At 45.6% G+C, this 17,470-nt stretch overlaps 1 protein-coding gene across 4 annotated transcripts in view; it reads right to left on the bottom strand.

The window, feature by feature from the left end:
* Positions 1 to 1,264: 1,264 nt before the first annotated feature.
* The window catches only part of EXOC6B (exocyst complex component 6B), a 144,416-nt gene continuing 128,210 nt past the window's right edge, over positions 1,265 to 17,470 (bottom strand). For 2 of the 4 annotated variants that reach the window (XM_044294497.1, XM_044294514.1), the window contains 3 exons: positions 10,876 to 10,988; positions 8,077 to 8,088; positions 1,265 to 6,648 (listed from right to left, as the gene is read on the bottom strand). In XM_044294497.1, coding sequence (XP_044150432.1) covers positions 6,522 to 6,648; positions 8,077 to 8,088; positions 10,876 to 10,988 — 252 coding nt within the window. In that variant the 3' untranslated portion in view covers positions 1,265 to 6,521. The remainder of the gene's footprint in view (positions 6,649 to 8,076; positions 8,089 to 10,875; positions 10,989 to 17,470) is intronic. The other 2 variants (XM_044294506.1, XM_044294524.1) reach the window with 1 other exon arrangement.

Below are 17,470 nucleotides of genomic sequence, written 5' to 3'. Positions count from 1 at the left end.
CACAAATAAGAATATTACCAACACAGCCACTACTTTCCTTAGCGCCTGCTGATTTTGTGCCACCAGACCACTGTCTCTGTTTGAGAAAGTGTAGGAAGATTCATGTGACATCTCTTGACCTTAAAATCTTAAAGCAGCCACAAATATGTTTGCTGAACCTGACTATACATGGTGAATACGGTCACTGAAAAGGTCATATCAGAAAGTATTTACGGATTGCTAGAGTCACTATACTCTGTATATATAAATGATCAGCACTATGAGATCCATCCATTATCCGGCCAACATGCAAGTCTACCCGCTCATCACAGTGATCAATACAACAGAGTACAGTACTGTGTGTGGTGGAGGCTTCCTCTTATGAAGAGTAGCAGTAATTTTTCTTATTCTCCTTATAAAATATACTGTTACTTCATGTAAATGCAAAGTTTAGAGAAAATTCCAGGCAATTCCATAATGCCGGTACATCCATCTTTGGATATGGTGACACAGCGGTGCTCAAAAGTTTTCTAAGGTAAGGAAAAGGCTACATTTTTACATCTAAATGTGATCATTTTGTTTCTATGTATTGTATTAAAGATTAGACTTTGCTGCAGATTTTCATTTTGAAATACAGTTTGGAAGACTGGCTTGTGGATTTTCAGGTAGTCTTGACGTAAGATCCACCTTTTGTTGAGGTTCCGTTCACAGCTGATAAAGGAACGCATTTTTGGAGAAACTGCTGGCACAACGTAAAAATTCCCCCCAAAAATTGGTTTATGCTTTGTGTTTAGACAAACCACATTAACTCATTGATATTTCTCAGCTAACCTGCCTAATCCAAGAAGTCTTGAAATTCTAAGTAGACAGCAATGTCCTGTTCAGAGACAAAGAAGCAAGATGTGTGAAGAGCACAGGTTCGTTGTGAAGGCCACGTGACCTCACTTCGGTCATTGCACTGGATGAGGTTTCAGAATTTTGAGTGGCGATTATGCCAAGAGTGATTATCTTCTTGCATTCAGAGTTAGACGCTTAAAAATGTCTTGACAGATATGCCGCTCTGTCATTAAGAGTATGTTCATGTCATGTGTTAGTTTACAAGAGGTTCTGCAGAAGGTCGATACCTGGATTTCGGCCACAGTTGTGCCGTACCATGGATTTGTTTGGCACTTTGTTGGTCATATAAAAGAATAAGGTGGCCTCGATAGGATGTTGCACAGATGTCTCCGACTAAACACCTGGTGGTAGGCCCATTTAAGGAGCAGAATGGAAGAAAAAGACAACATTGTGGATTTAGTTAGTTTTTATTCTGGCTCTGTAAGTAAGACAATATAGTACAAGGGGTGTGAAAGCAATTTATAACATTTCCAGTCAACAAAAAGTCTAAATGTGACACCCGGTAACTCATGGTTGATATTCCACAGGTGTAAATACCTGTCTACCTCTGGGGTGTTACTTCTCAAGTCTATTGAAAAACCATAAAACCTGGGGAGGCTCCGACCAGATCCTCATAGCCTCCACCTTAAAACAAAATTGTTGAAGGATAAAGACTCCCTGGCAAGAAAAGGAGTTAAAAGTGCACTATTGCAAATGGGATTCGAATCCCCCTATATCCCTGACCAATCCCATTTGCTAACCAATACAATTTTCCCTTTGTCATCCTGGTTTCTCTGTTATCAAGTAGTTGATGTCAGTCCTGTTGTAGTTGGGGGGGTTGCCAAGTTACAAAGCTCACTTTACAGTCACTCTTATGGCTGCCTTCATTGTGTGAAGAAGGTGCATGAAAAAGGCAACTTTAATTATTATTTTTTTTCTAAGACAACCTGTGCAGTCAACCAATTCTGCCATAATTTCCTAGTTTTCTACACTAGTATTTCAGGAGGTCCATGACTCGAGACACCACTGATTGCAAGAATGCCAAGACCCTTTAACTTGATGATGAGTTTTCATAATTTCCAATTTCTGTTCCCAGTGAGATGAATGAGACTGGTATGTACACTGCAGCCTCTTAGGAGCGGTGATCGTCCCATCTCATTGACCACCAACCAATGCTTCCCTTAGATGTATCTTAACACTTCAAATAATAACTCAATGTTACTGAAAAGTCTCATCCTATATGAATGATGTTTTTGGAGCATTTTACAGTTTCACATGATGTAGCACCATCACTGAAGGCACACACCAAACTACTTGTGCATTCTTCTTAGCATGCTTCAGTGGAGAACCAGCTACGTCTCTACATTGGCACGAGTGTTTGACACAGACAGTTATCTGAAGCTACCTGACTGGATAATTACAGCAGTAAGAACTGTTCACCTTGAGTCATCAAATCATCAGCTGACTACCAGTGCCAGATGTATGGGACTACGGTACCATCTCTGCCACATGTAATGGACTATGGCACAACTTCTTTATGCCGGATATAAGGGAATAAAATACAGTATGACCTCTTTGTGCCAGATATATGGGATTACAGTACCACCTCTGTGTGCCAGATATATGGGATTATGGTACCACCTGTGTGCCAGATATACAGGACTACTATACCACTTCTGTGCCAGATGTAATGGACTATGGTACCATATGTTTCTGCCAGATTTATAGGACTAAGGTACCTCTTCTGTGCCAGATGTAATTGACTATGGAACCACCTCTTTCTGCCAGATGTAACAGACTATGGTACAACCTCTGTGTGCCAGATATATGAGACTATAGTACAATTTCGGTTTGCCAGATATACCGACTACACTACCACCAGTTTGTGCCAAATGTATTTGACACTGGTACCACCTCCTTCTTTCTCTTTCCCCAAGTCGACCAATAGTTGGTGAACAGTTCTGATTTGTCCAGCCATGCTCCATGCTCATCCAGCGTGCATCTTTAGCCTGTCTAAGGGTCCTCTTACATGGCGGTGGCAATAAACAGATACCAATAGAAGTTTGCTTAAAGTGCCATTCACAAGGCTTGATGCAAAGTCTAAGGAGAATAAATGAAGGTTATTACAATTGTTCGTCCCCATTCACTTTGGGTATTTTCGAGTATACACAAGACAATGTGCTGCCAACAACTGACAATTTTAGGTGTCACATGAATGATTTGCTCCTGTCCTGCTCATTAGGGTGATTGGCTGCACCTTTATAAGGACCATGTTGATTCCCGATAATAAGCCACATCTAGGACTAGTAAATCTGCACCATAATGTTCACTCCAGTCACTAGCACAGCGCTGACAGATTTTTAACTTGAAGGAAGCTGAATTTTGATTGCATAATATATGTGCAAAGTTTCACAACATATCTTGGCATAACCTGTGCATCGATATTGAAAGCCGGTTTGGCACTGTATATATATACACGTTTCCTCAGCAATAATACACACCCTGCTAGGCAGATATATGACGCGAGATATAGATGTGACCTTCAGAAATATGTATATGGACAATACAATCTATTCTTGTAGTTTCTTGGCGTCCTATGGTAAAACATATACATAGGATACTGTACGCATGTCGACAAAAATCTGATTAATAAGGTTGTAAGAGCGAGAACACTGCTGAGCTCTGCTGCTCCCCGTTCAGGGTCACTATATGTAATCCGGATCATACAGCGGGAATCCTATTCATGGTTCTTTACCTATACAAGCATATCAGCCTCTCATCCTACTTAATAAGGGGGACCGATCTGATACAGCTATCTGAAGACTACGTGTAACTTCTGATAGCTTTACTCCATACTATCCAGAAAGGGGCTTTAAGTTTGCCCTTGGAGCATTGATGGTGGGCACTTCCCCTGAACAGGACCTGTTGTCACAAGATACCAGACTGTGATTCCAAGTGCAACTATTATTAATTGACCATATCTTGACTCTGGGTTTCCCGTTGATCCACGAATGAATGAATGAATGATTGAAACAGAAGATTAAAGGACTATTCCGGTTAGAGAACGTTATTGACTATACACAGTATAGGGGACAACCATTAGATCAGTGAGGGGTCCTACTGCTAGGACCCCCACCGTTCACAAGAATGGAGGCCCAGTATCCCCCTTCCCTTCCTGAAACGGATGGAGTGGCTGGTCGTAAATGTGCGCCACTGGTCCATTCATTGCTATGGGAGCGCCGGACATAGCTGAGTGCAAAGCTCGGCTGTCTACAGGTGTTCCTGTAGAAATAAATGGAAAGATGGCAGACACTTCCAAGAAGCCGCTCTGTGTATTTCAGGGGGGCTCCATGTGGTACAGGCCCCTGTTCTCCCAGCAGTAGAACCACTGATCTAATGGTTATACCCTATCCTGTGTATAGGGGATAACTTTCTTTAACCGGAATACGCCTTACATTTTATTTACATTGAATGCTGAAGTATTGCATTTCTATGGACAGACTGTTTCTGAAGAAGGTCCTGGGAAGGCAGAAACCTTAAAAACTAAAATGGCCAAGTGAAATTCGAAAAATAAACTTTGATTATTGCATCGGACCAGTGTGTACAGAAGTTTTATTGCTTTGCTGACACTTCAGATAGAGATCCTACTTCTGGCACTACAAACCTTTGCAGAGACCACACTTTTCTATGCCATAGGTAATCTGAGAAAGACTGGTTACTAGTGACATGCTGTCTGACAACCATATATACAGGGGACTGTAGCGGTTAGGCAGCGTGCCCCACATGGCATACGTTTTCAGCTAAGGAAGTATTATCATTGAGCAGAACACAGAGAAGCAATACATATCGGGGGGAGGGTAGTTTCTCCATCACTTACAACAAATCAAACCAGAATTTGGTAAAAAAAAAAATTGCATAAAGGAAGAGAATTTTGTCTCAGGGATCTGATGCAGTTACGGCACCTCATATTTTATGGTCTGGAGTAAAGAAAAAAAATATTCCGTAAACAATACGCCATTAACTATTAAGACACATTGTGCATCCTACCTACACATCGAACACTAAGCTTCATAATACAGAGATAGTTTTCATGATGGTGCCAACGTATGCTTATTCTGTGGCTTCGATGTAGGGATAGAATTGGTGAAATGAGGAAGATCACACTAGGTTCTTACAGATCGTGACCTGACCACAAAAGATAATATTCCAATGACCAGTCCAGTTAACATTAGCGGGAGTAGAAGGCCTCCATAAAGGACCAGTGATGGCGACATTACACAAGGGAAAGGACCCTTTTATTGTAGACTGATCCCCGGAGAAATGAAGGAAACTGAGCACGAAAATATTATCAAGATCCCATAGAATACAAAGTGGCCCAACTTGTAGATTATTCCCTTGAATCCATAAAAAAAAAAAAAAAAAAAAAAAAAAAAAAAAAAAATTCCTTGAATCTGTTCTTCCAGTGTATCCTAATTGGGGGTAGGAAGATATTTTCAAAAAGCCTTGACCAGGTCCTCTCATCCCTAAACAATATTAGAAAGCATCTTACAGATGAAGAGACTCGACACAAACTGTAGAAGAACTGAAACGCCCAATAATCATTTGTCTGCAGTAGCCCACACGAGAAATGGCTGGTCATGGTGCATCCAGGTTGGTATCAAAGATCCTAGTATGTCCCCCATAAAGAATTTTTGCCATCATACATTATGTTTGGGGACATCTAGCCTGCATTGCCCCAACAAAGATACAAATGTGGCAGAAGAGGTTTCCCACTATTCCAAATCATGTCATAACATAAAACAGGTTGGGCTCTTTGATATATTTTTTTTTATACTGAAAGCAAAGGCACAATGAACATAAAAACACTCCAAACCGCCTTGGGTAAAGGCCAGAGCTTTCTACAATCTATCATGGCTCCTCCCTTTCCAAAGTCTCAGTGAATCATTAGTGATTTCATTGGCATTTATGAAAACAGTTGTGCTTCCTAAGGATTTCCAGACCGAGAGATGCCCAACGAACATTTGAAAAAATGTTGAATACTGTGGTTCCTATGTCATAGATAAAAAATCATGGACTGCACTGATGTTCTCTTCTAATCAGTCAAGAACGGAACTAGAATTAACACACAGCATGTAGTAGGGAAGGTTTCACCAGACATCAGGTCTGTCACTAGTAGAACACAGAAAGAGTAGATAAGAGAAGACCCGGGAGTAGCATTAATTCTTCCCTCATAGTGGTAGGATTAGGTCAGCATTTCCAGTAATGAGTCCTCTCGCCATGTTTCTCCTGAAAATTCTTAGTCTATAAGCGTGGATTAGTGTGTCATCTAAAGGTCAGAGTGCATCGGTTACATTCCCCAATTCCATTTATCTATAAGAAGTTCTGTATCAGTGTCATGTGTACTAAAAACATGTAAAATTGACATTTCCTAACACTGTACATGTCAAACCTAGAATATCAGTGCAATAGTAAAGAACAGCCACCAGCGCCTGCCAAAAGCATTATAAAATTCTAGATCCCCTTGTTTAATCTTGGCCCAGCATTGCGATTTACGAGAGGGCAGCAGAGGAGCCGTATACTAGACGTGAGGCCAGGAGCGCTGAGCTCCAGTTTGGTTCAGTGTACAAGGTGTTGCACGCTCCCATGTTCGTCGCGGTGTCACAGCTTCATGAATGGTGGCTGATGATTAGGCCCCGAAGCTGCTTGGCCACGGTTTCTATGAGCTTCTGCTTGTCTCTTTCATTCTTTCGGAATTGAGCAAAGACGTTGTTCTTCCTGCTGGGATCTTTCATTCTGGGGGGGGGGGGACAAAAATGTACATGAAGGAAATATTAGAGGAGGACACTTGGAATCTGAGAAATGTGTGGTCAGCAGTATGGACTCCGCATGCTCTTATAAAACTTTAGAATGGGTTGTAGAACATCGATGAAAGTTGGCAACAATACCACGTAGCATCAGAAAGAGATGTAGATCCTTCTGGGGCCCTGTACAAATAATTTTAAACCACAGTCATCTGCCTGGAGCATAATCATAGTAATAGGAGCTCGAGTCATACATCTGTATGCATCTGTGTTTAAGGGGATGTCCAGTTTACAAAACCAATTTCAGGACCTGTCATCTCTTGACCAGAATAAGGAGAAGTCATAAAGAGCGTCTCTTTGCTCTGGAGGACCTATCCTGAATCACACTGCTGATATGACTCCAGCCTGTGTAATGCCTAATTTCTCCTGTTGGGGCGCTGCTGGGAAACTGAACATGTACTGCAGGATTTCACCACTGATTTACAGCTGATTGCTGGAGGTCCCAGCAGGGGGCGGCTTTGTGATCAGCTTATTGTCAAGAGAATCTTCTAACAAGAAGGGATGGTCCAAGAACAACTGGTACAGAAAAACAGGCAGAAAAACATGCAAAGGGACCCGCAAAAAATTACTCGAGGCCAGTCAACACATTATATACCAACACCTACTAGACACGACTATCCAAACTGGAACACACACCTCGGGCTGTAGATAACATGCAGGCAATCACTATGGAGCCTGTACCAGAATTGATCCCAGCTCTTCCCCATCAGATATCTGTCACTTAGTTTGTAGCCTCCTTCTTACAGGGGGTTAACCCGTAAGTATTCTAGAGGATGTGTAAACTGAATGGTCATACAAGATTTGACTCCATCTATATGTACTAAGGTCTTTCCTAGTAATGAAGACCTTACATTCTCAGAACAGGTCTAATGCCCTTCAAAAACTTTCTCAGAACCTTATATAAATTTGTAGACCTCCCTAGGTAGAGATAAGACAATGGGTTCCCATGTTGCATCACTGCCCCTTTAAATGCATAACAATATCCTGTTAGCGTTACGTGCAGCTGACTGTCACTACGTTATGGTTAAAGGGGTTGTCCCATTAGTGCATGTTCACGATGCAGATTATTCCTTCCACAGCAGAAGAAAACAGAGGCTGACCTCTGGATTTAGTGCATGCACCTGGATTTCAACCGACCCGATCTACAATGCCTACCAACCCTTTTAGTACGGCTGGCGGACCATGCCGAGCAATCACACAACACACACAGACCACCCGGACCTATGAGCAAGTCAGTAACAAATAAATACACCAGGAAAACCACAGCTAAAAGGTTTAGTAAAGAATGACCAGGACACAGATCCAGGAACATACACTGCAGCAATCATTTTAGTAGGAAGTCCATGGCAGCCATACTTACACGCGGTGTATCCTTTACCGGACAAGGAGGGGAAAAAACATGAAACCAAAGGTAAATGTGATGAATGTGACCAGAGGAGGATGGTATGCAGGAAGATGTAGGCGGCTCTCCCTATTAGCACTGATCTGAGCCCATACCATGCAATGATCCAGAATAAATCAAAAATGTAACTGCAGCACTCGCCAGTCTTCAATTCCTGCTGGTTTATTCACCGAAAATTGCGAAGTTTCGACCTCTTGGTCTTTGCTTGAGAAAGACCGAGAGGTCGAAACGCCACCATTTTTGGTGAAAAAACCAGCATGAATTGAAGACTAGCGAGTGCTGCAGTTACATTTTTGATTTATTCTGGATGATTTGGGGATGGTACAGACTGGTATCCAACACTGCAGGCACCACCACCATAGAGACTTTTTGCTATAGATTCGTAAGTGTTGCTACTTATTTTATTTTTTTGAGCAACGATGACTTGCAATGATGTCAAATGTCAGTGAGCAGCTATAAAGCACAGTAGAAAAATGTATTCAACAGAGATCAATAGATATGTAGGAAGAGCAGGAAGGAAAATGAGAAAACATTACTGATAAGGGAAGAGAGGCAAGTGATAAAAGGCACACACATGGAGACGTCGAGAGGCCAACAGCTACTGAAGGAGTATGAGCACCAACCAGGGAGACTGACCCTACTAAACCAGGCATAGTGCCTGGTGGGGTCGATCCTGTTAATTGTGGTGTTCCTGAGAAAATATATATATGACATGGCAGGGCTGGGTCCTGGGCATGCCTCAGAGACTGTTACATATGACATGGCGGTGTAGGGTCCTGGCCATGCCTCAGACAGTGGTACATATGACATGGCGGTGTAGGGTCCTGGCCATGTCTCAGAAGCATGTACATATGACATTGCGGCCATGCCTCAGAGAGTGATACATATGACATGGCGGTGTAGGGTCCTGGCCATGCCTCAGCGAGTGGTACATATGACATGGCGGTGTAGGATCCTGCCCATGTCTCGGACGCTGGTACATATGACATGGTGGTGCAGGGTCCTGGCCATGCCACAGAGAGTGATACATATGACATGGCGGTGTAGGGTCCTGGCCATGCCTCAGACAGTGGTACATATGACATGGCGGTGTAGGGTCCTGGCCATGTCTCAGAAGCATGTACATATGACATTGCGGCCATGCCTCAGAGAGTGATACATATGACATGGCGGTGTAGGGTCCTGGCCATGCCTCAGCGAGTGGTACATATGACATGGCGGTGTAGGATCCTGCCCATGTCTCGGACGCTGGTACATATGACATGGTGGTGCAGGGTCCTGGCCATGCCACAGAGAGTGATACATATGACATGGCGGTGTAGGATCCTGTCCATGTCTCGGACGCTGGTACATATGACATGGCGGTGTAGGGTCCTGGCCATGCATCAGAGAGTGGTACATATGACATGGCAGTGTAGGGTCCTGACTATGTATCGGACGCTGGTACATATGACAAGGTGATGCAGGGTCCTGGCCATGCCTCAGATAGTGGTACAAATGACATGACTGTTCAGGTCGTGGCCATGTCTCAGAAGCATGCACAAATGAAATGGCGGTGTAGTTTCCTGGCCATGTCTCTGAGGCTGGTACATATCACATGGTGGTGCAGGGTCCTGGCCATGCCTCAGACAGTGGTACAAATGACATGGTGGTGCAGGGTCGTGGCCATGTCTCAGAAGCAGGTACATATGACATGGCAGTGTTGAGTCCTGGCCATGTCTCAGAGCTTGGTACATATGGTATGGAAGTGCAGGGTCCTGACCATGTTTCTGAGCCTGGTACATATGGTATAGCAGTGCAGAGTCCTGGCCATGTCTCAGAGGCAAGTACATATGACATGGCAGTGAAGAGTCCTTGCCATGTTTCTAAAGCTGGTACATATGACATGGAGGTGCAGGGTCTTGACAATGTCTCTGAGTCTGGTACATATAGTATGGCAGTGCAGGGTACTGGCCATGCCTCTGAGGGTAGTACATAAGGCATGGCGGTGCAGGGTCCTGGCCATGCCTCTGAGGCTAGTACATAAGGCATGGCGGTGCAGGGTCCTGGCCATGTCTCAGAAGCAGGTACATATGACATGGTGGTGCAGGATCCTGGCTATGCCTCAGAGAGTGGTACATATCACATGGTGATGCAGGGTCCTGGCCATGCTTCAGAGAGTGGTACATATGACATGGCAGTGTAGGGTCCTGGCCATGTCTCAGAGAGTGGTACATATGTCATGGCGGTGCAGGGTCCTGGCCATGTCTCAGAAGCAGGTACATATGACGTGGTGCAGGATCCTGGCTATGCCTCAGAGAGTGGTACATATCACATGGTGATGCAGGGTCCTGGCCATGTCCCAGAAGCAGGTACATATGACATGGTGGTGCAGGATCCTGACCACATCTCAGAGTATGTCACCACCATATAACCTGCAAGAAGAAGGTGTGCATCCTGACAGTTACTGGAGAGGATGTTCCTCCAGCCTGTTCTACAATCAGGTAGCAGTGATTTATAAGCAAATATAGGACGCTATACGACAGAGAAAATAGGATGATTTCTGACGTGTCCTGGACCTGTCACCTACAATCCAGGCTTTCCTCAGTAACCAGGGTTGGCCGGTATTACTCAGCAGGGTGTCACTTACTCATGCAGTAACCTGTAAGGAAACGTTGGAATGTTCTATCCAGCCCCAGGTGCCAAGACCATGACAAATATAGGTGCTCTTCACAAATAACTTAGATGACATCCTAACTTTACTGCCCAAGAACTTACTTCTCCAGTAACGTGAGCGCTGTGGTGGGGTTGACCCGCAGGTATTTACAGTTGGGTTGCCCATAGTCCGCCAGGTACGTTGACCAGTCCCATTTAATGAACAGATCCAATAGCTGTGAAGAAAAAGAAAAAAAAAGAAATATTGTGAAAACGGTCATAGACCAAAACGATGTCATCTCCGATCACCAGGAGCATAGGACAGATCATCGGGGACAACTGTTGACAGCTTCTGGGATCCTTATGGAAGGATATACACAGATCTCTAGTAACGATTGCCCCCCGAATCAGGCTGGGTGATCTGATGGTAAACTCATGACTGTGGACAACAACTACGCAGAACCCTTTTGATCACCCAAATGTTCTCCATCATGGCCCACTGCAAACATGTCCATTGGACAACTGACTAATGATGATTCACTAGTTTGTTTCTGATGGCATCTTTTATGATGACCTATTGATCATCGTTTGTCGGCAGCTAATGCCCGTTGCGTAGACAGGACTTGTGCTGCCGACAATAATGGAAACCGCAGGAGGCAAGGGATGAACGATCATAAAAACAGCAGATAACTGGAATGTAAGAATGGCCATAAACAAGCACCACTGACTTGTGATGTCATCGATAGGCGCTTGTTACGGGGGAATTTGTTTCCTTGTGATAAAGGACCCCAATACCCCAGCCCCCAACATCATATTTCCACATTTCTATAAGCCTTGTAGACCCTCAATCCCATGGGTGGTCACACATGGTGGAGTGTGGGTTTTTTAGGACCTCTCCGGTAGGATTCCTAGAACCCAGCATATTCTAGGCTAGGACAATCACTCCTGCCTAGAAAACTCCTCTGAATAATCCACTTAAACTTTTCACCTTTTGAAGTGGAAAAAAAAGAATTGCAAAACCAGCAATAAGTATGAGTGCGGAGGCATGTGAAGTGTCACGGGAGCTGCAGAATCTCAGTCTGTACCTTCTGGGGAAGATTCCAAAACCAAATATGCAAATACTATTAATTCTTTCAAGCCTGAAGTCTCCACCACGATGGACCCATACATCAGCCCTGACAGGACACACACAGAGAAAAATGTATTTACCCAAATCCTATTTGAGGAGAGGATTAACATAGCAGCTCTGGAAGGGTGGATGTGGCTGGCTGTCACTCAGCACGCAAATGTCAGACACCTAATGGACGGCTCACTTTAATTGCAGTTAATCTGGAAGGTCAGCCCGCTGATGGCCCCTTCATGAAGTTAGAAAGGAAATATATACTGTACAGGCCACTACCACAGGGGGCGCTCTTATACCGGCCATTATAAAATCTGATTACGTCACAAAACCCTGCACAATACTGAAACCACTATGACCTCGTACTGGGCCCCACACAATACAAACCCCACTAAGGACCTCGTACACACTATACAGACCCCTCTATGGACCTCGTACTAGGCCCTACACAATACAGACCCCTCTATAGACCTCGTACTAGGCCCCACACAATACAGACCCCTCTATGGACCTCGTACTGGGCCCCACACGATACAAACCCCACTATGGACCTCGTACTGGGCTCCACACAATACAAACCCCACTATGGACCTCGTACTGGACCCCACACAATACAGACCACTCTATGGACCTTGTACTGGGCCCCACACAATACAGACCCCACTATGGACCTCGTACACACTATACAGACCCGTCTATGGACCTCGTACTGGACCTCACACAATACAGACCCCTCTATGGACCTTGTACTGGACCCCACACAATACAGAACCCTCTATTGACCTTGTACTGGACCCCACACAATACAGAACCCTCTACGGACCTCGTACTGGACCTCACACAATACAGACCCCTCTATGGACCTTGTACTGGACCCCACATAATACAGAACCCTCTATTGACCCTGTACTGGACCCCACACAATACAGACCCCTCTATGGACCTCGTACTGGACCTCACACAATACAGACCTCTCTATGGACCTCGTACACGTTACACATGGCCCCTCTAGGTACCTCTTACTGGACCCCACACAATACAGACCCCTCTACGGACCTCCTATTGGGCACCACACAATACAGACCCCTCTATGGACCTTGTACTGGGCCCCACACAATACAGACCCGTCTATGGACCTTGTACTGGACCCCACACAATACAGAACCCTCTATGGACCTTGTACTGGACCCCACACAATACAGACCCCTCTCTGGACCTAGTACTGGACCTCACACAATACAGACCCCTCTATGGACCTTGTACACATTATACATGGCCCCTCTAGGGACCTCTTACTGGAACCCACACAATACAGACCCCTCTACGGACCTCCTATTGGGCCCCACACAATACAGACCTTTCTATGGACCTCACAAAATACAGACACCTCTATGGACCTTGTACAGGACTCCACACAATACAGACCTCTCTATAGACCTTGTACTGGACCCCACACAATACAGACCCCTCTATGGACCTTGTACAGAACTCCACACAATACAGAATTCTTTACGGTTCTTGTACTGGACCCCACACAATACAGACCCCTCTATGGACCTTGTACAGAACTCCACACAATACAGAATCCTTTACGGACCTCGTACTGGACCCCACACAATACAGACCCCTCTATGGACCTCCTACTGGACCCCACACAATACAGACCCCTCTATGGACCTCCTACTGGACCCCACACAATACAGACCCCTCTATGGACCTCCTACTGGGCCACACACAATACAGACCCCTCTATGGACCTCCTACTGGGCCCCAGACAATACAGACTCCTCTATGGACCCCATACAATACAGACTCCTCTATGGACCTTGTACTGGGCCCCAAACAATACAGATCCCTCTATAGACCTAATACTGGGCCCCACACAATACAAACCCCTCTATGGACCTTACACAATGGGCCCTAGACAATACAGGGGCCTTTATGGATCTTGTACTGGACCCCACACAATACAGACCCCTCTATGGACCTCGTACTGGGCCTCACAAAATACAGACACCTATATGGACCTTGTACAGGACCCCACATAATACAGACCTCTCTATGGATCTTGTAATAGACCCCACACAATACAAACCACTCAATGGAACTTGTACAGAACTCCACACAATACAGACCCCTCTATGGACCTCGTACTGGTCCTCACACAATACAGACCCCTCTATGGATCTTGTACTGGACCCCACACAATACAGACCCCTCTATGGACCTTGTACAGGACTCCACACAATACAGAATCTTTTACGGATCTTGTACTGGGCCCCACACAATACAGACCCCTCTATGGACCTCGTACTGGACCCTACACAATACAGACCCCTCTATGGAGCTTGTACTGGGCCCCACACAATACAGAATCTTTTACGGATCTTGTACTGGGCCCCACACAATACAGACCTCTCTATGGACCTCGTACTGGACCCCACACAATACAGACCCCTCTATAAAACTCGTACTGGACCCCACACAGTACAGACACCGCTATGGACCTCACACAATACAGACCCCTTAATGGACCTCGTACTGGACCCCACACAATACAGATTCCTCTATGGACCTTGTACTGGATTCCACACAATACAGACTCCTCTATGGAGCTCGAACAGGACGAGGCATAATATAGATCCGTCTAAGGACCTTGTACAGGACTCCAAACAATACAGAACCCTTTACGGATCTTGTACTGTACCCCACACAATACAGACCTCGTACTGGACCCCACACAATACAAACCCCACTATGGACCTCGTACTGGGCCCCACACAATACAGACACTGCTATGGACCTCGTACTGGGTCTCACAAAATGGACACCTATGGACCTTGTACAGGACTCCACACAATACAGAATCCTCTACGGATCTTGTAATGGACCCCACACAATATAGACTCCTCTATGGACCTCGTACTGGACCCCACAAAGTATAGACACCGCTATGGACCTCACACAATACAGACCCCTCTATGGACCTTGTACTGGACCCCACACAATACAGACCCCTCTATGGAACTCGTAGTGGGCCTCACACAATACAGACCCCTCTATGGACCTTGTACTGGACCCCACACAATACAGACTCCTCTATGAACCTCGTACTAGGCTCCACACAATACAAACCCCTCTATGGAGCTCGTACTGGGCCCCACACAATACAAACCCCTCTATGGAGCTCGTACCGGGCCCCTCACAATACAAACCCCTCTATGGAGCTTGTACTGGGCCCCACACAATACAAACCCCTCTATGGAGCTCGTACTGGGCCCCACACAATACAGACCTATCTATGGAGCTCGTACTGGGCCCCACACAATACAGACCCCTCTATGGAGCTCGTACAGGACAAGGTATAATATAGATCAGTCTATGGACTTCGTACAGGACCCCACACTATACAGACCATCTATGGACCTCCTACTGGGACCCACACTATACAGACGCCTCTATGGAGCTCGTACAGGACAAGGTATAATATAGATCAGTCTATGGACTTCGTACAGGACCCCACACTATACAGACCATCTATGGACCTCCTACTGGGACCCACACAATGCAGACTCCTCTATGGACCTCATACAGTACCCCAAACTATAAGGATCCCTCTATGGACCTTGTAAAGGACCCCACACTATCCAGCTCCTCTATGGACCTTGTACTGGACCCCACACAATACAGACTCCTCTATGAACCTCGTACTAGGCTCCACACAATACAAACCCCTCTATGGAGCTCGTACTGGGCCCCACACAATACAAACCCCTCTATGGAGCTCGTACTGGGCCCCTCACAATACAAACCCCTCTATGGAGCTTGTACTGGGCCCCACACAATACAAACCCCTCTATGGAGCTCGTACTGGGCCCCACACAATACAGACCTATCTATGGAGCTCGTACTGGGCCCCACACAATACAGACCCCTCTATGGAGCTCGTACAGGACAAGGTATAATATAGATCAGTCTATGGACTTCGTACAGGACCCCACACTATACAGACCATCTATGGACCTCCTACTGGGACCCACACAATACAGACCCCTCTATGGAGCTCGTACAGGACAAGGTATAATATAGATCAGTCTGACTTTGTACAGGACCCCACACTATACAGACCATCTATGGACCTCCTACTGGGACCCACACTATACAGACCCCTCTATGGAGCTCGTACAGGACAAGGTATAATATAGATCAGTCTATGGACTTCGTACAGGACCCCACACTATACAGACCATCTATGGACCTCCTACTGGGACCCACACAATGCAGACTCCTCTATGGACCTCATACAGTACCCCAAACTATAAGGATCCCTCTATGGACCTTGTAAAGGACCCCACACTATCCAGCTCCTCTATGGACCTTGTACAGGACCAGGCAAAATATAGACACCTCTATGGAACTCGTCCAGGACCAGGCACAGTATAGACCCCTCTATAGACTTCTCACATGACCCTGCCCGTGAAGTTTAGCCACTGTTGGTAGAAACGAGCAGTCATGGATTCCAGCAGTGTGAATTCCAGCCTTGCCATGCACATTGACAGCACCTGCTCCAGGGTAAAGGGTGGAGGATGTGTGTAAATATCTTGCAGTACATGTTTTACAGTTCGCGCTGAGTCAGGCTGTGCCTCCATCTTCACCTCTATGTGAACCTACACAGTCACCCAGAGCTGAACCTGCACGCCTGCTCCCGGGTGTGCAACACAGACACGTAACAAGGGATTCGACTTTCCAGCTGTAGCGTGCAGCTCAATGATACACTATCCAGGGACTTTTGAGGAGGAATTTACATAAAGGGAAGGAATATTAATCTGCTGCTGAGAACAAACAGGCGCAGCGCTTCCTAAGTGACATGAACACACACTCGATAAAACCAGCTAAATATAGAGTAAGCCCTACGGAGAACAGCTTAGCACCCAGATATCCGCAAGCCGCTGCCCTCTGTTATCTGCCATTCCGGTGCACTAATACAGTAGTGGTCGCAAAAGTGTGCACAAACACCAGCAAGAGTGATATCCTGAAACGTCCCGACTTATTCTAGTCATGCAAAACCCCGGAAGAAGGGAAATCCTGGACACTTAAATGTCGGACGGAAGGAACTTTGCAAAATCTGACACACATCTACTAGAGGAACCGTGGCAGAAATCCGAGGGTGACCCTCTGATTTCTGCCAGGGATCCGCACAAGGATTAGCTACATTCAACAGGGCAAATTAGCCTGCAGGCAAAATGCAAGATCCACTAGAATACGGAAATGTTTCGGTAGTGCGTTCATATGCACAGAACGCAGCACGTTTTTGGATTTTGGTTTGAAATCTTCAAAAAAAATAAATAAAAAAAGCACCGATTCAGGCAAACCAAACTACACGCAGACACCAGACTCATCTCTCTGCTGAGGTCCCTCATACAAGGGTCGAGTCTTGCCCAGAAAGTCGCTGCCTGATGATTTAGTCCATCAACGCTCGCTTAAAGGACCCCTGACATTGGTCGACGTCTGCACCTGTAGTGCTGAGGAACAATGCCAATCAGTATGCCAAGTGGAGCAGGAGGCCATGGCTGATGATGCAGCGAGCCATTGTCACAA

Source organism: Bufo gargarizans, chromosome 1, assembly GCF_014858855.1.
Source record: "Bufo gargarizans isolate SCDJY-AF-19 chromosome 1, ASM1485885v1, whole genome shotgun sequence".
Taxonomy (NCBI): Eukaryota; Metazoa; Chordata; class Amphibia; order Anura; family Bufonidae; genus Bufo; species Bufo gargarizans.
Note: the sequence above shows the minus strand (reverse complement) of the source record. Positions and strands in the feature narration are given on the sequence as shown.